At 40.3% G+C, this 19,405-nt stretch overlaps 1 protein-coding gene across 3 annotated transcripts in view; it reads right to left on the bottom strand.

Annotated features, from left to right (window-relative positions):
- The window catches only part of LOC125323090 (CD2 associated protein), an 82,072-nt gene that overhangs the window by 32,472 nt on the left and 30,195 nt on the right, over positions 1-19,405 (bottom strand). For 2 of the 3 annotated variants that reach the window (XM_048297681.1, XM_048297680.1), the window contains exons 3-4: positions 7,104-7,257; positions 3,382-3,482 (exon numbers count right to left, since the gene is read on the bottom strand). In XM_048297681.1, the coding sequence (XP_048153638.1) occupies positions 3,382-3,482; positions 7,104-7,257 (255 nt within the window). Of the gene's footprint in view, positions 1-3,381; positions 3,483-7,103; positions 7,258-18,173; positions 18,386-19,405 lie in introns of those variants that run through there. The other variant, XM_048297682.1, reaches the window with a different exon arrangement.

The raw sequence follows: 19,405 nt of genomic DNA, 5'->3' as shown, positions 1-19,405 counted from the left end.
TGACCAACACTGCTGAGTCCACCAGGATTTTCTGGTGGCACACAGCAGTCCTTAGGCTAGAAACATGTTGAAAAGTTTATCAGGAATACCCCACATGGTCTAAAGCAGAACAAGCAAAAGCTGGGCAGGAAGAGGTGATGGGGTAAGATGATACCAACAGGCTAAGAATTGTGCTCTTCAAATTTATGAACAGTTTTCAAAATGTCTTACATAAATTCGGTCTATTTACCTAATAAGCACTATTTAAAAGCTATAATTAAGATAAATTTTCAGAATCTTTTATTTAGGTTGCCCTGGTTTGGGGCTGGAAAGCTGTAAGAAAGGAAAGCAAGAGGAAAAGAAAAAAGCAAACCAAGCAGCAGCTGTTTGCGTTATCTTTTTTTAGCCTGGCTTTGTAGGTCACTATGCCTGACACATAGGCACAGTTTTTAAATGCCATCCCACCTCCAGGCAAGCAGAGCCCAAGTAGAACCTGGCAGCTACAGACACAGGCAATGAAAAGAGCACTGTTGTTTTTAAAGACATCCTGGTGTGGTAATACAGCTTTGCTGTGGACGGTTCAAACTCAGAGGCTGGTCCTCTGAAACAAATTTTAAGCACAGATTACTGGCAAGTGCTGCCCAGGCTCTGGCACCTCAGGCTTTACAAAACACATGACAGAAAACTAGAATACAAATGCCTTGACTCACCCACACCACTCACTCAGGAGCCACGAGAAAAGGACTTTTAATGCTTACGATACAGAAAGCAACTTGAGCAGCCATTTACTCTGCTGCCAAGAAATGTCGTCAGCAAAGCACTTTATAGCAAAGCAAAGCGATGCCAACTCAGAGGCACTCAGGAACAAACCCAAAATTTCTGGGGCACATTCACTTCAGCCTCCTCACTACATTGCCTTTATAAAACCCCTGACTATACACAAACTGTATTGCCAGAAAAAGTTTATTTAATCAACATTAAGACACAAACTGAAGAAGTTCTTCATGCTTTGGTGGAGAACATCTGTGCATCTGTTAGCAGCGGCAATACAAATGACAATTTCATAACCCTTCTCTTCCATTCCAAAATATTATCATATGATCCAATCTCCACAAGAGGGAGGTACAGCTCTGGTACAGACACCAGAACTTTTTTTTGCAGTGTGAGTGTCAACTTATTTCTACAAAAAACTCAGATTTCTAAACAAAAATGGGGAAGAAGGTTGAAATAACCAGCTTTGCCAATCTGGTTTGTTTTTTTTTTTTTTACTAAAAACTTCCCTAATGATGTTCTATGAAATTTTACTTTGCTTGAAAAAACAGTATGTAAATACTAAAAATATAGTACTACAAAAATAAATCTACTATTTAGTGCTGCTTCTGACAGGAGTGGGGGGAAGATATAAAGGAGAAACAAAGGTTTTACAGCATGACACAGTCATCACGTGCACTCTGTGCATGTTCTTCATGTGTAAAACCCACGTGATTGTTCTATAAACAAAAAGCCATGTGGATTCAGCCAGCACACAGCAAAATTTTCTTCCCTAAAAGTTACTTCTGCTCTCTTCATTATCAGCTATTTAATTTCTGAACCCATTTGCCTCCACCTTTGATTTCCTGATCAGTGGTCTCCGTTGCAACTACTCAATTTATGAAAATCACTCAAGGGCTAAATACTGAATTATTCTTAAGTAACTGATAGAACTGATCCCCTCATGGAGCCAATTTTACCTTATTTTCCCCCTAGAAAGAGGTGACCAAATGATCTTTCCTGGAACTAACAGTTACAAGTGATCTGCATGCATATCAACAGCACCTTTTATACATAAATGGAAGTGAATTATCTCACAGTAGTGAAGACAAGTTACCTAAGACAAGTTATCCCAGCATACTGCACAACCAGTAGACAGTATTTTCTACCATTCTTTACATTTCTGGTCCCATCAGTACAGTTTCATGAAGCAGACAGACATAGTCTACACCTGTCAGATCTATTCTACATCACCATGAAAACAGTGTGCAAACAGCTCTGTGATCATAGGAAGCTGGAATATTTTTCTACCAGGTAGAATTTCCCTAAACATTTGTTAGCAGTTTTTCAAAGAAGCAAAGACTGGGTACTACAAAAACATATTTTCAAATCATTAAGAAAGGAATAAGAATGGGAACTAACAAAAAAATTAAAATAATAAAATATAATCTACACTTCCTTAAGAAACCAGATGAGTAAATGCTCTGATCTTTTTATTCTGTTTGGCTGCTCGGTCATCTCTGATAAATGACACTGCACACCGCTCTGAAAATAATTCCAGATGCTGACATGTGCAACCAAAACAGCAGCTTCCACATTAGTTCACTGCACGTGCTCTCTCATATGAGTGCTTACCCTGGACCATCCAGTCACAACTGCCAGTACAGGCACCATCCACAAATTAAACTGCTGAGGTTACCCAGGAACACTCCTTTACAAACACCCACACACAAAGATACTTATGAAACTGTGAGTTTAGTGAGCAGGTTTTGCAAGTCACTCACTCTGTTTACACACATATTAAATTCTGGAAGTATTAGTGCAAATGCATCTAAAGGCGTCGTTTCTTCCTTGCTAGAATGGAAGAGTCCTTCCTGGCACTGTGAAGTTAGCACTCTCTTCCAAAAGGGGTGATGTGCATGAAAAACAGAGTCTCATAAAGCTACTTAAAAAGCACCACCAGTAACACATGGCTACAAAGAAAGCTTCATCCTCCTTTCTCAAAGCCTCAGGGAAACAGTAGGAAGAGATGGCACCAGAGAAGGTCAGAGCCTGCTGTGCAGAAGTTTTCCAACCAGTTCTGAAAACGTTCCTTCCACAATTGCTCTGATCTTTTCCACAGCTTCCCTGACAGATTTCCCATTTGGAAGAGACACTCTTCCCACACATACAAGCCTCTCACCACTGCTATTGAATGGAACAGATACCAAGGAAGCACATGGGTAAGAAAAGACAAGAAACCACTACTCCAACTCAGTGAGTTTATATGAGCTGGCAAGTCAAGTCAAATAACATTTTTGACCTATACCAATCTGGAGTATGTCAGCCAAAAGAAGTGGTCCAACAGTTTTAGCATATACATTCTAAAGCCAAGGATCACACACACAGGGCCAAAGAACTGTAAAACTCTTTCAAAAAAATCAATCTGTGTAACAGACCACAATTTATTGCTGTGATGATCAAATACTTCTTCTAAACATCTAGCATTGATTAATATTAGATCCTGAGAGAAAGAACTCCTAAATTATTAACCTTAGCAGCAAAAACACTGCTTCCCATGCTATTTTCCCGACATGCTTGTAATACAAGCAATCCCCAAAAAAGTGGTTTGACTCTCAGCACATGGACGGCCAGCTCTGTAGAACAGCTTACCTCATCAATGATGTCAATCACATCCCCCAGCTTGAGCTCCAGCTCATCCTCATTCTGCGGGATGTACTCGAAGAGCACTTTGCACTGCCGCTTCTTGGACCCTGATTCAAAGGAAATGGCAGAAGTAAGAACACTCATAAAGGGCTTGTCTTTCCTACACTCAGCTCCTGAAGAGCCAGAAACCATCCCAAAAAGCTATATAGTTTTTGATGCTGCTTTTACAGTTTGATTGGGTCACCTTAGGGTAGTGAGCCATAGCTTCAACTATCAATCCCAGACAAACCAAAACTGCACCACTGATTACCAACCTGCTATAAAAAGCATGTTGACACAAGCAATTCAGGTAAATCCCTGCTACAGTGATTTCTCAAGCTATTTCCTGACCAAAATCTGCAGGAATGACAATCACTGTCAGTTAGCACCTGCTTGGAAGAAAATGTGCAAGTTTGAGTCTCCAGTCTTTAAACAATCCTGAAAGCAGGAACACCTTTTGTTGTGCACAACATTTGAGAGCTGATAGACCTTTTGGCCTCTAACAAAGACCTTGCTAACCACAGCTCTGAGGTAATGCCAACATTTCCAGGGCTCATTTCAAAATCTAAACTCATTTTTATCTGTGAGTAAAAAACCCTCCCTCTTCTCAGTGCCAGTATGGCATCTACTAAATCAAACTAAGTGTCAATTAGCTGTCTTTGACAAAGGCAAGATTAAAATCAAGTGCGGTCTTTAGCTGTTTGCCCCGTATCATTAAAGCTTTGCAGGCATTAAAAAGGCAAAATGACATCCTGAGAGGGGAGAGCATTGAAGTGGCTTCTGACAACCCAAGCCCTGCAGCCACAGCAGTGTGAACCCACACTGCCTAATTACTCTGCACATATCCTGGAGTGCTGCTGCTGCTGAACCCAGACAGTTTATGTACTTCTCCTTCAAACAAGAGGCCATGCCTTCAGACCTTTTCCACAACAGAGCAGCCAGCATGTTTTTGCAGACAATTATCATCTTGAGCTATGACCCATGCATGCTCCTATCCTCCTCCAAAGCGATCTGCCACAGCTGAAAATGAGCATATCAATCAAAAGCTTGAAGTGGTAAAGCCTAAGCTTATAGGAGCTGTGTAATTTCCATGCTCTCTCTTATACTTTGTACTCCGTCCACATTCAAGCTTCAGCAATTATGATTAGCTGTGTAAAAACATTTCAAAACACAGATATGGCCTCCAAGTTTGATCCTTGTCTTTTTATAGCACTGTTCAAAGTCCAAAGCCAGGCGTTTAGAAGACCACACCCAGCATCCTCAGTACAAAACAGGCCAGGCATCTGAGTAATACTCAGCATCTAAAATTTCTGAGAGAGGGCTCACCAAATCCAGAATTTTCTACATGCTGGTATATGAGCTATGCAAGAAACAAATAAACCAGAAATATGAAGCTTTATGGGTTATTTCTAATAACACATAATTGCCCACATAATGCACCCTTGCTTTTACATCCACTGGAACTCATGCATGAGCCCAGAGGGATTGTTCAGTTAAGAGTAATTGCAATAAATGGTTCAATGGCTTTTACTGCCTCCTGCAGTGCTTTCAATGCTTCTGCATTGTAGAAGATTAACTGATACCAAAAAAAGGCAAATTTAAAAAGTCACTGCCATTTGGTATAAATCTGATCTCAGTGCTCTTTTTCATAGCATAATTATATCTAAATGGGAGGAGGGGGGAAACCCACAGATGCATTTCACATCCAGAACTCTCCCTCTCCTCTGAGGTCTGTTTCCAGTGACACACAGTTTAGGAAGTACTGCCTTCCACTTTTGAAAACCCCTAGAATAACCTGGGAAGGGAACCAATCCTCTCAGAGAACAGCACCCCAGCTTCACGTGCTGCTGCAGGACTGCTGGGCTGGCAGCCTGCAGGTAGTTCTGTCCCTTTATAAAACAACTTGTCTGGCTTCAGGTTTTGTTTGTCTTGTATAGGGTAAACCAAATTTAGCTCTTTGTTGCCATCACTTAGCACACCTTCTGTATTTTCCTTCTGCTGAACAAAGGCAGACATCTAACTGATAGGAATTCTGCCTGCAGCTTACCACCCACCTGACACAAAAACACCTGAATTCAGGGAAAGCTGCATGTGGTAACAACACAAGGGACTGAGCAGGCACAGACAACCTGCCCCACTGCACATGGAAACTTGCTATTAACAAAACTTAACTCTGTTTTTAACATTGTAAACCTCATTTTAGCAAGTGAAAAGCCAGAAACACAAAGACAACTAAGCTCTGGAAAGCAAGTGATTGCCCAGGCACAGAGCAAACAGGATCTGCAGGAGCTGTTTAAACAGTCTTCCAGGAAAAAGAGAACAGCTTGTAAAATGGAAATGCAGAAACTGTCACTGCACCAGGTAAACAGCTGTGTGCCTAAAGGAAAGTGCTTGAACACCATTTTCTCCAAGAGCATGAGAGCAGCCAGAGCCCTGCAGAATTTGAGACCAAGCTGTACCTTCTACCCTGGCCACAGCCACCAGCATGAGGATGTGACATGGAAAATACAGGAACATTCCAGGGTTAGGGTGACCAGAATGAATAGCTGACAGCTGAACTGGTATCAGATCATGTTCACAGAATCCTACAATATCTCCAGTTGGAAGGACCCATAAGGATGACATTGATTCCCTTTCAGATCCTGGCTGCATTTATCTAGGAACAGCATTAATCTTTCAGGTTGGATTTTTCCAAAGCCTGCTGTGTAAACATCTAACAGGCACCTATGTGCTGTTGCCAACATGCACACACAGATCAGAGTCACTAAAAAGTGATTTTTACTTACTTTCCTGGAACAAAGTCCCAACAAATTTGCTAAGGTGGTGGTCCCATTTCAGGGTTTTAAAAGACAACTAGTGGATCTTTTTTTATAGGCAAAACCTCAAAGCATAAACATGCCAGAACCAGTAAGTTCTGAATTCTTTTTTAAAAAAGCAAGCTTAAATCATAAATGCCTTCAAAACCTTGTAAGACAGTGGAAGCCACAGTAATTTAAAGCAATCTTTTACAAGAGATTGGTATGTCCAATTCAAAATCACAAGCCCGTTTACTGGATGCAGCAAATGGCAAGTTTTCTGCTCTAAGTTTTAGTCACCTTGTTATAAAAACTGGCATTATAAATAGAAATCACAGATACAAAAGCACTGGTGCTACACTCCTGGCCATCCTGAGGGCTGCTGTTACAACAAAAGGAAAACTACTACGTTATCCTAACACCACAAACTCCATCTTATTTCACACTAGAAGCAAGCCTATCAGGAAGAATCTGAACTACACCGCGTTTCCTTGACAAAGCCTTGAATTAGTGGCAAAACTTGATGTTTTCATATTTCAACATTTCTTTTAAAATGACCACAGGAAAATTTTTAATTATCATGAACAGGCCTCTCATTCAGGTACCTGGTAATACAAACAGAGCTCACATGAAGTTTCAGAGCTCTCTGACATCTGGAAGGAGTCTAAATCCTGTCCACAGGGAAATTCATCCCTATTACTGTTAAAAGCTACATATAAGTTTTCGGCCCATACATACAGGAGCAAAATTTGTCTTTGAATCACAGTGTTTCCTCCTATGTTTCTAGTTTTCTGTGTAACCTTAAAACTAAGTCATGCATTAAGTAATTCATGTTTATTTTAAAAATGCACGTCAGCAGCATGCACAATTGAAGGAATTGGAAAGACCACATACTCTTCTTGAAGCCTTTGGATGGGGGATGAGGCTGAAATCCTCCTGCTGGAAGCCCATAGCTGCTCATACGCTGCACAAGGCTGGCTACATTGCCAGATTTCTCCCTCCTGAGTGGCACAGCATCATCCTTGGGCTCTACATCCTTCTTAACTTCCTGAAACAAGAGATTTAAAAGACTCAGAGGCCACTTAAATCACCCAAGAGGTCAGTGGTTTTAGAGAGATGCTCCACAGACTAACAGATTTCAGGTACTTACCATTTGGGGTATAAAGACATACCCAAAAATCATGGCCTTCATCCTACAACTAAACATACCAAAAGCTGTCATAAACTTGACCTTTCCATGCAATTGTGCTAGTAAACTGGTAGTGTGCTGAGAAAAACCAGAAACAGAAGCAGCATTTTAGCCACCTACTCCAAGAAAAGGAGCTTTGAGCCCAAAAGTTTAATATTACAACTCTCATGTAACAGCTCATACTTGAAATATTTTTAAAAATATAAATATTACTTCAGTGATAGACCACAGGGTAGGGTACTAAAGTATTTTAGTATATAAAACTGTATTAGGCGATTATCTCTGCCCCAGAAAGCTCCAAGGTGTTCACAGATGAGATGCAATTGCACTGCTGAAAGATGTGAGTAGAAAAGAAAGTAAACTCCAAGAAACCAAGCAGGAGCAAGTGAGGGGAAAGATCCAAGAGGAAAATAACAGAGATACAATTTTTCTGGTTAATGTCTCCCACTTTCAAATCTTTCTAAATTAGAATGTTAGCATTGGAATTGAATGTGCTGAACAAGACTGAGAAGCCTATAAACAAGAAAGCAAAAAAACCTTTCTTGAGAAAAAGGCCAAGTAGCAACAGTCACTCTACTGCATCAGCTCATTAAATGAGATCCCACTGGAGAAAAGGTATTCTGAAAGAAGGAAATCATCACTTTGCACAAGAAGAAACCCATTAAGTCGGATCAATGGCCCATCCAGTGCAGAACACAGCTCCCAGCAGCTGAAACCCCAGATGCTCTTTAGAGCTCCTGCAACTCAGATCCTCCCACGTTCCCAGAGCACCCGTAAGGATTTCATCAGGGAAATGGATCACCTCCTCTCTCTCTCCTATGCCTGCAGCTGGAGCTATCGAATCCTTTTCTGCACCCATGGTCCTGTCTGCCTCCACAGCATCCTTGGGAATGCAAACACCCATAAATACTTGCAGCTTTTTGTGACCCACTTCTTGTGAACAATTCTTGCATCCACCGCCAGTAGCCACTGGTTAACAACTCTATGAATTATTGCAGCTGTAGCTGCAATAAAATATTTAATATTTTAAAACAGAATTGGCAAGGCATATATACACACTTTCTCATGTCATGTGAACTCTTGAACATGAGCTTCAAGACAACAAAGCCCATACCTTGATAAAATGCCAAAAATATGAGAAACATATTCCCCAGGACCTGTCTGCTGTCTTTTGGACCATTAAAGCCCAGCTTTCTTACTGCAGCTGTCCAGCTGGAAAACTCAGCAGGTCTGGAAACCTACTGGTGTTTTCAAACGTACTTCAAGTTAAACAGACCAAAGCATCCTCCTATTTCTGAAAAGAACAGAGCAAGACTACAGACAGCAGGATTCTTCCTCCCACTCATCTACATTACATAAAAAAGGCTTTTTAGAAAACAGCCGAGTAGTTCCTGCTGTTACTCTCCTTCCTCCACAGTGACTTCTGCCCTGGAGATCTTAGCTCTGCTGAGATCCATCCCATCTTCCAAATCCAAAAACCCCCAAAACAAACAAAACCGCTCCTGAATAGCACAGCATCCTGTCTACCTCCTCATTTGAGTAGACATTTCACATTTCAAAGATTTTGACATTGTCAGGCCTATAGCTGGTTTTTGGCCAGTTACTTACAAGTCTGATAAAACCATAAGCAATTAAATTTGGCTACAGCTGACATGTTTGCCACCTCCAAAACACCCTTCTAGCTGCCTTGCTGACAAGGCCATTCTGCTCATTCTAAAACATAGTTGTTCTTGAAAACTTCCCAAGGGTGCTTCTGCCTGCCCCTGGATTTTTTTTTTTTTTTTTCTCCTATGCAATTTATACAGCCTCCAAAAGACTCCAAGCTGCTCCAGGAACTAGTACCTCCTCAGGTTCTTCAACTGTAACACTTTCCAGTGAGGAATCAGCTCCAGGCTCCTTCCCCAGATCTTCACTTTGCACAAGACTTCAGAAGTGGCTGCTTCCATAGCTTTGTAAAAAGCACTGAGATGCAAAAAAGAAATGGGGAAGCCCCATACAGGCATTTTGGTCAAAAACATGACTTTTTTTTTTAATTTATTAGAAGAAAGAAGAGCAAAAACCAAAACACACACCTCTTCCAAATGCTATAAAATGGTGTGAGATAAGCATCACCTTAATCAATAATTTCAAACAGACAATATGCTTTTAAGTCCAGCAGTAGCATCAAAGGCAGCAAAATAATGGATGGGTTATAAATAATAGAAAATTCAGACAAAATTTCAGACAAAAGCAGTGTCTACTACAAAAGACCAAAGACCCAAAACCAAAAGGAGGAATGCTTGAGTAACTTTCTTGCCAGGCTTGAGTCTCTCTACCTGAAGTGGTGACAGGTAGAAAACACTCAGAGGTCTAACACAAGACAGTAGCGAATTTTAGCAGAAACTATAATGGAATTACATTAAAAAAACAGATTCTAAAATAATTCTGTGTGCAGTCATTACATGCAGAAAATCTTGCAGCCAGATTCAAAGGGTGAAGATTTACTGATGAAGAATTTCATCAGCAGATACAAGAAAGAACAATCAGACACAAAGTCTGGTAGCACCAAGAAGGTACTCTCTGTACCTTCCTAACACAGCCAGGATAGCAAAGCTGTGTACACTTCGATACACAGTTAAGAGATACCATCCTAATCCAAGACACACAAAAGGAAAGAGGATGCAAAGAGAAGTTCAAGGTGACTGTGTTAAGAACAGGAGCAGAGAGACTGCAAATCCGTCAGACTTACAACCAGCAGACATGGGTAAGGGACTGGTACCAGCCAGGTTTGAATCAGAGTCGACAGTGATGTTTTACTCTGTGTGTCAGAAAGCAGCACTGGAGCATGACATGGAGCTGCTTTGCAACAAGGAGAGAAAAAGCAACCACACAAGAGAGTTCTGCCACAGCAGCCAGGGATAAATCTACTTTTGACAAAAAACTACAGAACGGGTCAGTAAGCAATGCCTGGATGGGCCAGTAACTGCTTTTTCCGTATTTAACTCTCTAACATTCTTGTAAAGAATTCTGTATTTAACCCTTTGTAACATTCTTGTAAAGCAAGCACTATTTTTTTGTTCTCCTTGTTGAAGAAGAACTGCAACGTTAATTATTCTTCCTTGGAGCATTAAAAACCACATTAAAATTAAACCAGACCGAAACAAATTCAGGAATCCTGGTCTCCACACCTGCATGTGGGTCCACTACACCACAACCCTGTAGTTCACATCAATCTTCTAACAGCAAGGAAGTGCTCAAAAATTCATTTTCAAAAGCACACATTAGGATCCTCTGACAAACATACCCATCACCCCTGCCAGCACCTTCTTCCTGAGCATCATCGTTATGACTCCTTTCATGAAGGACTTAATTTCTACACAAAGACAATTTGGTTATCTCAAAACTGACACTTACTGACACAAACATTAATTCATGCCCCATTAATAACGTTAATAAGAGTTTGCAATTCTTACATCTCTTCCGAACAGCTTGCTTGCACTTCAGTGGTTGGAAAATGACACTGTCCACAGGCCTCACTTCTGAGGTACCATACACCCAGCCTGAACATGCCCAAGACTCCTGCCCATGGGCTTCACAAGGCAGTTTTCTTTTTTTGTTTCTGGTGGGTTTTAGGTCAGCCTCATATATCCAAATTATGAGAGAGAGTCTGTGTTGCGACAATACCAACAAAAAGCTTCTGGGCACTTCATCTTGTTCCGAGATGAGGCCACTGCCAGCTGCCAGCCAGCAAAACCAAAATGAGAATCTGACATTAACTGCAGCTGGAAATTTTAATATTTTTATTCTGCCTGTCCATTGCAGTTCAAGGCTTGTCAGTGTTTCCATGAGCAGCACAGATTTTATGCATTTATAACTTGGCAGTACAAGGTCAATACAGACTGTCTCTTGGCGTAAAACAAACTCCACTGGGAAGCAACCACCCACTTGTTCTGTTGTGAACTACAGCAGTAGTCATAATGGTTTGAAGTTTTCATAATCTCCACTAAATGTGTATTTCGCAACACTTACAAAGTCACTACAGCCTGATAGGCAAAATACAAGTATATAAATTTAACTTGCTAGCAAAAAAAAAAAAAAACCAAAGATGGTTTTTGCTTTAATTGCACCTGCCACAGTTTAACAATCCCTCAGGGAAATGTGCATGTTCACAAATAAAAATCTCAAAATCGTTTAGGTGCAGCAATATGTGATGCAAGAACTATTCTTTATAGGCAGACAAAAATGCAACACATGTAAATGCATGCACAGCCTCATGATGCTGTTAAAGTAAGTGGGCGGTCCTGACCTACTTCTGAGGCGAGCAGGCAGCAGCCTCCCCTCCATCAGCCACTTGCCCACCCATGGCTCCAGCGGGGACAGCTGGATCCTCCCCACTTCCCTCGCCAGAAGCCAAGAGCACTCAAATCAGCCAGGCAGTGGAGATACAGAAACCAGGTCAGAGCATCTGAAAGGCCAGGAGTTAAAAATACCATGTCTTTTCCTGAGTTATAGGGCACAGAGAAGTTCATTATCCAGCAAATTTAAATCCTTAGCTAGATTCTTCAAGCATAAATATTAAGGCTTCAGCTGCCATCTCCTCCTATATATGCCATTATACAGAGAACAATAATCTTTAGACTTCTTATATTAATTCCACTGTAACATCAGTTTGTGCAAAAATGATGTGCATTACTACTCAGTGGCTGAGTACATTTTAAAGCAAGAACTCAAGCAGCAGATAATGGTCTCAATCTCTAAAGAGGCTGAGATAAAGAATACTCAAAGATAAATGTCTGAGCCTACACATACAATTATCTTGTCTCTTTTCTTCCCCATCAGAACAGCAAAAAAGAATCTATGGACTGGCAAATCAAGTCCATGACTCATATTTTACTGGGTAGAAAATAAGTAACTCAGAATTGAACCTGTTATTTTAGGGGAGAGGGAGGAATTGGAAGCTTGTGATAAATCTCCAGGCAATAGTTTTATTTATACAAGTACACAGTCTGCAAAATCCCATTCCTGAAAAAAACCACATAGAAATGTAACTGTATACACATACAAAAATCTGTACAGCTGCCTACAGAAAAGAGACTGTCATCCATAACCTGTTCAAGAGCAATGAAACATCAGTTCCTGGAGCACAAAAATCTTCACATAACTACTTATTTAAGCACCACATTTTCAGTTTTAGTTACAGCAACAGACAGGCAGGCACACGGCAGCCTTAACACCTCCAGTCACTTAAATCTTAGATATCCCATATCCTTTCATTTTGCCAGTGTCTCTTCCTTGACTAGAAAACATGACTTCTCATCCTCAATGTAGGTGTTCCTATTGAACAGCTATTCCTATCTGTCTCACTGTTTTACATAAACTAAAGGGTAACATGAAGAAAATCTGTGAACCAAAATAGCTGAGAAGCTCCTGAGCTCCTTTCTTGGAGCATTCAGGAGATCAGAGCAGGTTCCACCTCCCAAAAAAAGAGCTTGGCTGGGAGAGGTCAGAGGCTGCCCCTGACTCTCCAGAGGATTAAACATTATTCTTGAAAATAGAAACAAATCACCTTACAGATGAAAGCAGTTACCATCCAAAGAATGGACAAGCTTGATAACCTTTGTTTTACAAGACATCTTCCTCCTGGGTTGATTTTTTTGGGGCTTAATTTATGGTTGAAGTAGGGAATGTTTAACCGTGAATCACTGGGTTTAAGTGCTGACCCACAATCAGGCTGAATGAATAGCGAGGCAGCATCACTCCCTGCCTTTGCCTCTTCATAATCTGACTTGTTGCCTTTTATTAAACCACACCCACATCACATAACACAGTTTAACAAGTTACCAACATTTTTACATGTGTTATAGTCTATGCTAAATATAGATCTTTTAATCATACTGTCTCCTTGTGTAGGAGGAAAACAATCATCAATCAGGCAGGCAAGGTACCACTTCTTTCTCACAATACGCAACATGTGGAGTAAGTGAGATCTCCAGGAAGCATAAAAAATTTACTGAATTGCTGCAGATTTACAGACTAAAACCTGAGTCACTGAAAAACTGTAATACTTGAAGGTCAAGAACAGACAAAGAGCTGAACTTTCCTACATAAGGAACACTCTAGAGGTTATGTAGAAGCAGGCTTGAAGTTTCAGATTTTGATACAGATTATAAAAATACTATTATACATGCATATAGTTTTTAGATATATAAATAATTCAATTTTGTCATGGAGGATTGGATACATATAAACTTTGTGCCAAGCAAGTCTCAAAACAGATTCTGACATGAAGTCTTGTCAATACTGGCAAAATACAAGAGACCTTAAACAAAACACGAAAACCCAGATGCAGGAAAGCTCAGCAGTCAGCTCACCAGGTCTACCAACAGCAGAGCAAGCAATCCTAAATTAACAGGAGTAACTAGAGGTAGCAGAGATCTTTACATCAATGTTTCCCACCTATTTAATTAAGAAAAAAGTTCATTTTAAAATACTTCTGAAAATAATACCTTAAGAATGTTTTATGGTGTTGCCATATTCACAGCCAGATAAAACCATTTTAAAATGCTGATTGCATTTCTTCTCTATTATATTTGCTAACACATATATATGAAAATTTAATTATATTTCTTCTAATTGTTTTATAGAATAACAGTTAATGTCCTGTCAACCACCAGCAACATAATAGTGCTTAAGATCAATGAAAGCAGGAATCACATGTGGCAGAGGGCAAGATAGAGCTCCAGCTCCCACAGCACACGTGTTTTATCAGCTTCCCCCACACAGGAAGGCAGGAAGACATTTCTTTCCCTTCTCCAAGTTAAGTGCCTCTACTGCTGGTCCAGAGAAATGTGGGATCCAGTAACCACTACAGGTTCGCTTTGATGTTTAACTCAGAACATCCCTTGCTCCTCTTCACCATCATCCTGTCTTCCTACATCCACTCTGTTGTACTCAGCTTTCTTCTTCCCTACATCCTTTTCCCAAGGCACCCATCTCTTTCCATTCCCCGTAAAACCTCCAGCGCTTCACTCATGGCCACAAGTTAAAACACTGACACATGCACATCCCTTCACAAGTCTTGCCTAAGACACAAAATTAAATACTTAAGAGATTGTCAAATAAGAGCTAAAAATATAAATCTGGAGTCTCAGAGATTAGAAAAGGTTTAAAAATTAAGTATTACCAAAGATTCGTACATTAACCAACATTTTTAACTGAAAATGCATCTTGCTTTCTGCTCCTGTTTTGAAAGCAGCTTTGAAACAGACTCATCACCATCGGTTTGTAAGAATTCAAAAGCTTATTACATCAAGTCTAAAGCTAATGAATTCACATACATACATCAAAATACACTTTTACGAAGTGAAAAGCATCCAAAAAGCTTGTTACACTAGAAAATATTTAACACAATAACCTTTCAGATCAGCTCATAATATTGGATAAAGCCAGAGTTCAAGGAACACATAAATTCGAAACTAAACTTAATGATAAAAACAGTACAGTAGAGAAGAGCTAACTTCCCCCTCCAAAATGATGAGCCACCCAAAAAAAAAAAAAAAATTCACAAGTGGTGCAAATGTTAAGAGTTGACAGGCCAGAGATGAGCCACCGCTGTGCAGGTTTAAGCTTCACGTTCACATTTATATTACTTCATTCCACCTCATAAAAAAGCAAAAGAACAGATTTAATATTAACTATGTTGGGTGTACACACACATTGATTTATGAGACATATGGCAAAAGACTAAAATTACAGGGCTGGAATGTGCAGCCAGAGCCTCCTGGGATGTAACAAACATTACAGCAAACAGCACCTGAATAACTGAACTCTTTGGTCTTATTACATATGCTAATCCCAGAGTGCATATTTATAGCTGTATTTTAGACTTCTGTACACAGGAAAGGTCTAAACTTAAAAGTCAGGTTCAAGTACACTCAGTCTGTGCTGCCCGAGACGCCAGCAATGCTTTCTGCAGTTTACTCAGTGATGGTTGCAAACACCTTCTGATGGAGCACACCCTGTTCAAAGCCTCCAGCTTTGAACAAGGTGTGAACAAGGGAATGGTTGCCTTGCTCCTGTGCTCGGAGAGGAAGGTATAAAATCACACACGAATCAAGTGTAACAACTAAATAAGGAAGGACAAAGGAGCAGACTGCTTCATGTGATTACAGGAATAAGGACATGTATAAACCTGCTGCCTCTTTCACACAAACCATTACACTCAATCAGAGCAGCTTGAGGAGCATCCAGGAGTGTGCAGTTACCACAGAGCTACATCACAAGCTGATACAGAATTTAGAAAAGCAAGAGACACAGGTACAATCAACAAACTTGAATAACTCAAATCAGAGGGAATAATTAGCATATTAAGCAGTACTCACACAGGTCATTAATCACACTTTATCTTGCTGTCCTTCAGAACAGCACCTTAAATTCCCTGAAGTTCCATACCAGTGCTGCCACTGAGTCAAAATTTAGAAGCTCTTTCCATTTCTCTCATGCTCTTGACAATACAGTATTTTCAAATATGGAATATATATATGTTAAGATAGTAAGTATTACAAGAAGCACCAGTGTTTTCCTCATTCTGTGTTCACATTCAGCCATTGAAGACTTCACAATGCTACAGATTTTTCCTCTTATACAGAAACAACAGATTGCAAATGCAAAGTGAAATCTTCACAGGTGACTTTTTCAACATCTTAAAGCACAGATGCTCATCTTGAACAGGGAAAGGGCCATATCGTTTCAACAAATTTCATGCAGTTAAATAGTTCACTTTTGAGGAAAGCATCTGTGACATTTCATATCTAACAGTCCATTAAAAAAAAATAATTCAAACAGTCAAATCACTTTCATGCTCTTTCTTTCCAAACAAGATACCTATACTGCCTCAGAATATGAAATAATTCATGCATTCCCAACCAACACCAACAAGGCAACAAAATTGCTGTGTGGACATGGTGACAGTGAAAAGACAACCTGACACACAGGTGCCCACAAATAGCGGTGTGGGCACAGCTGTGTCAGCAACAGCAGCTCTATACTGCAAACTCAAATACACCTCCAGACTTTCCTCTTCAAGCCAGATACAGTCACATCACAGAGGGACCTCACAGGGTACGAACCCTAGCAGTCAATCCAGAGGCTCAACTGGAAAAGTCACAGGAATAAGAATAAATCATGGTATTGATTATATCTGTCACTGTCTGCAGTTGATATATTTTTCTTTACTATTGTTTTTATAAACAGTCATTTCCCCATCATAAGCAAGGCTCACCCAAGCCATCTACCTTGCCATTCCAGTCGGAAAAAAACTGTTTCCTTGTTTATTCAGGCCAAAACAGCTGGACAGCAGAGACTTGTCTCTCACCCCACAAGCACAGGAATCATTATCACCATTCTCCCAAATCCCAGACACATGCCAATGGATGGGATTAGCAGGTGCAGCTCAGGCTACAAAAGATACCCCCTGATACGACGCTCTCCTCTAGAGGCCCTATTTTCTCAAAAAGCCCGAAGAAAAATCAGCAGGAACAATGGGAGGCACCATAGTATTGGCAACAGGTGTTAAAGCACCAGCCTGAACACTCAGCTTCACTCCTTGCTGGGAGACAAAGAGCCCAGTGCTTCTCTCATATACTCAGCACTGAAACTGAAATTACTTAATATGGCTTTCAATCTTGCATGTAATCTTTGTTTCTGAGAAACAAGAACTGCCAGCTTCGAAGCAAACATCACCTTCTTACCAGCAGGGCTGCCTACTCTGCCTGGGAAGCAGTGCTGCTCGGAGCACTCAGTGTCACCTCCCTGCACAACCCCCTCCGGTGACAGTTCCTTCAAAACAATAATAAAGCAAAGGAAAAGGCTGTATAAACTGAAACGTCATTTGACCAACAGGACTGATAAATTGCTGTATATCTTATTTTCTCCAAGCCTCATGTGGATGCAGAGATTTTGGACAGAATACTTTAAGGAGCAGATGACAACATATTGGAAATAAGTATTTTATTCTGTTCCTTAAATACATCCTACTTACTTCAAACTAAATACATATGGCTTAACCTATATACATTGCTTAAAAGTGTATTTATCAATCTGCTTTTTGAACTAATGTTGCTACACTTTTTAATCATGCCCAGGTTAGAATTAACCTAGAAGAGTCTGTCTTGTCTGCGATCCCTCCCAACTCCATGATTCCTTTTAAAGCGCTGGGTGAGGTCAATTTACTATTTTTGAAAAGGAATTAAGGAAGATGCTATGCTTGAAGGAGCTTTCAGCCAAAACTTCTCCCACTGGCTCACAGCACACTTGTGTTTAACAGCATCCCTCCAAGTGAGAGCACAGGACAGAGACAGCAAAGACAAACTAAAGAAGGTAGGTCAGCTATGCTACTACTCTGAAGTGTTCATCTGGGGATGATGAAAAGGGAAGAAAAGAGGCCTGGGCTGTGTTTTGTTTCCACAAACACACAGACCAGGAAGTTGAACAGTAAGAATTACGTAGAAACAAATCATCCTTTTAAAAAAGAATTCTTTCTGCAAGCACAGTAGTTGTCTGCAATCTCTAAGTGTCTCCCTATACTACAGAAGGGGACATAAGCTAAACCAAACTCAAGTATTTTTATTATACAAACAATTCTAAGACCAAGAATTTACACCATATACTAAATAAACTCTCAAAATCATATTGCAAGCATAACTTGAATTCATGCTGTTCCCATTCACCACCCCAAATCACAAAGTCTGTTTACAACTTTTGATGCTAAGAACATACAGAAAATAGAACAAGCTTACCACTTCCAAGGACATATTTGCTCAAACACGCCCAGTGTTGCAGGGTTTTTTATCCAGGGGGAGGAAGAAAAATGTCACAGTGAGCAAAGTTCACGTGTTAACCTGGAGAGGATCCAGGCTCAGCGCTAGCGCGGCAGCAGCTGCTCACACCTGTGCAGGCAGGAAGCTGTCCCCGCACCAGCTCCAAGGCTGAGGTGCTGCATGTCCCAAACACACTCGGAGAAGTGTCCAGCTTGCTCACCACAATGTCCCCAAAGCCTGCTGGCAAACTTCTCTGCCTTAACTGATGAAAGCTACTGATTAATCTATCCACTGCTCCTCCCTCATCCAAGTTACTGCCTTGAGCTTATGATCAAACTGGTTTTACTACCACGTAAAGCCTATTACTCACAATACAGCTATTTACAAAACAAAGAGAGCAATAAATGAAATAAAACAAGGAACTTCAGTTCTTAAAAGAAAAACATGTCTGCTGTGTAGGGGCAAAAACCTTAAAAAATAAGCAGAAGGATAAACACCAAATCATCACTTTCAGTTATCAACACAATAGGTGTCTGAGAGTGAACAGAACTACTCAAAACAAATAAATAAATCAACAAAAATTAATCTTAGTCCATCTTGTTGAAGTAAATGCAAAGGAGTTAAGATTCACTGGGCTAGAGAAAGAGGGAAGTCTGGGGGATTTCCTGAAGGAGCAGAAGCCTGGACTCTTAATCTTTAATTTCAGAGAACTGTTCCTGTATATTATATAAAGTCTAGAAGCAAACAGAAATAAAACCCAACCCAAAATCAAAACGTTTTCCACATTCCACACACCTTAATATCTCCAAAAACCTCACACGTTCCATCTAACAGCATTACTGCATTTCTCTAAATCACACTGGAGACACACGAATGTGTGCACATTTCTCACTGTGATGGATTTTAGAAAGGAAAAGCTGCTCTCAAAGAAAACAATAGAAATGTGCTAGGTTCCGCTGCTAATTCCTTTAAGGAATTTATGAAGCTGTTTATTTTAAATTGCCCATACAGGAAGAAGCAGAAAAACAGCAATAACAATGTCAGAAACAAGAACGCTAATTCAACCCCACTCAAAGAGGATACGCACACAGTTCAAACAGGAATTTCACACCAGGTTTTGTTAATAACATTGGAAACATGCGCACTCCAAAATCCAGCTCTGCAGAACAGGCAGAACGTCTTTAAGAAGCCTGAGCACTGAAAAGTGAATT

Source organism: Corvus hawaiiensis, chromosome 3 (assembly GCF_020740725.1).
Source record: "Corvus hawaiiensis isolate bCorHaw1 chromosome 3, bCorHaw1.pri.cur, whole genome shotgun sequence".
NCBI classification, from domain to species: domain Eukaryota; kingdom Metazoa; phylum Chordata; class Aves; order Passeriformes; family Corvidae; genus Corvus; species Corvus hawaiiensis.
The sequence above is the reverse complement of the archived record's forward strand: the minus strand, read 5'-3'. Positions and strand labels throughout refer to the sequence as shown.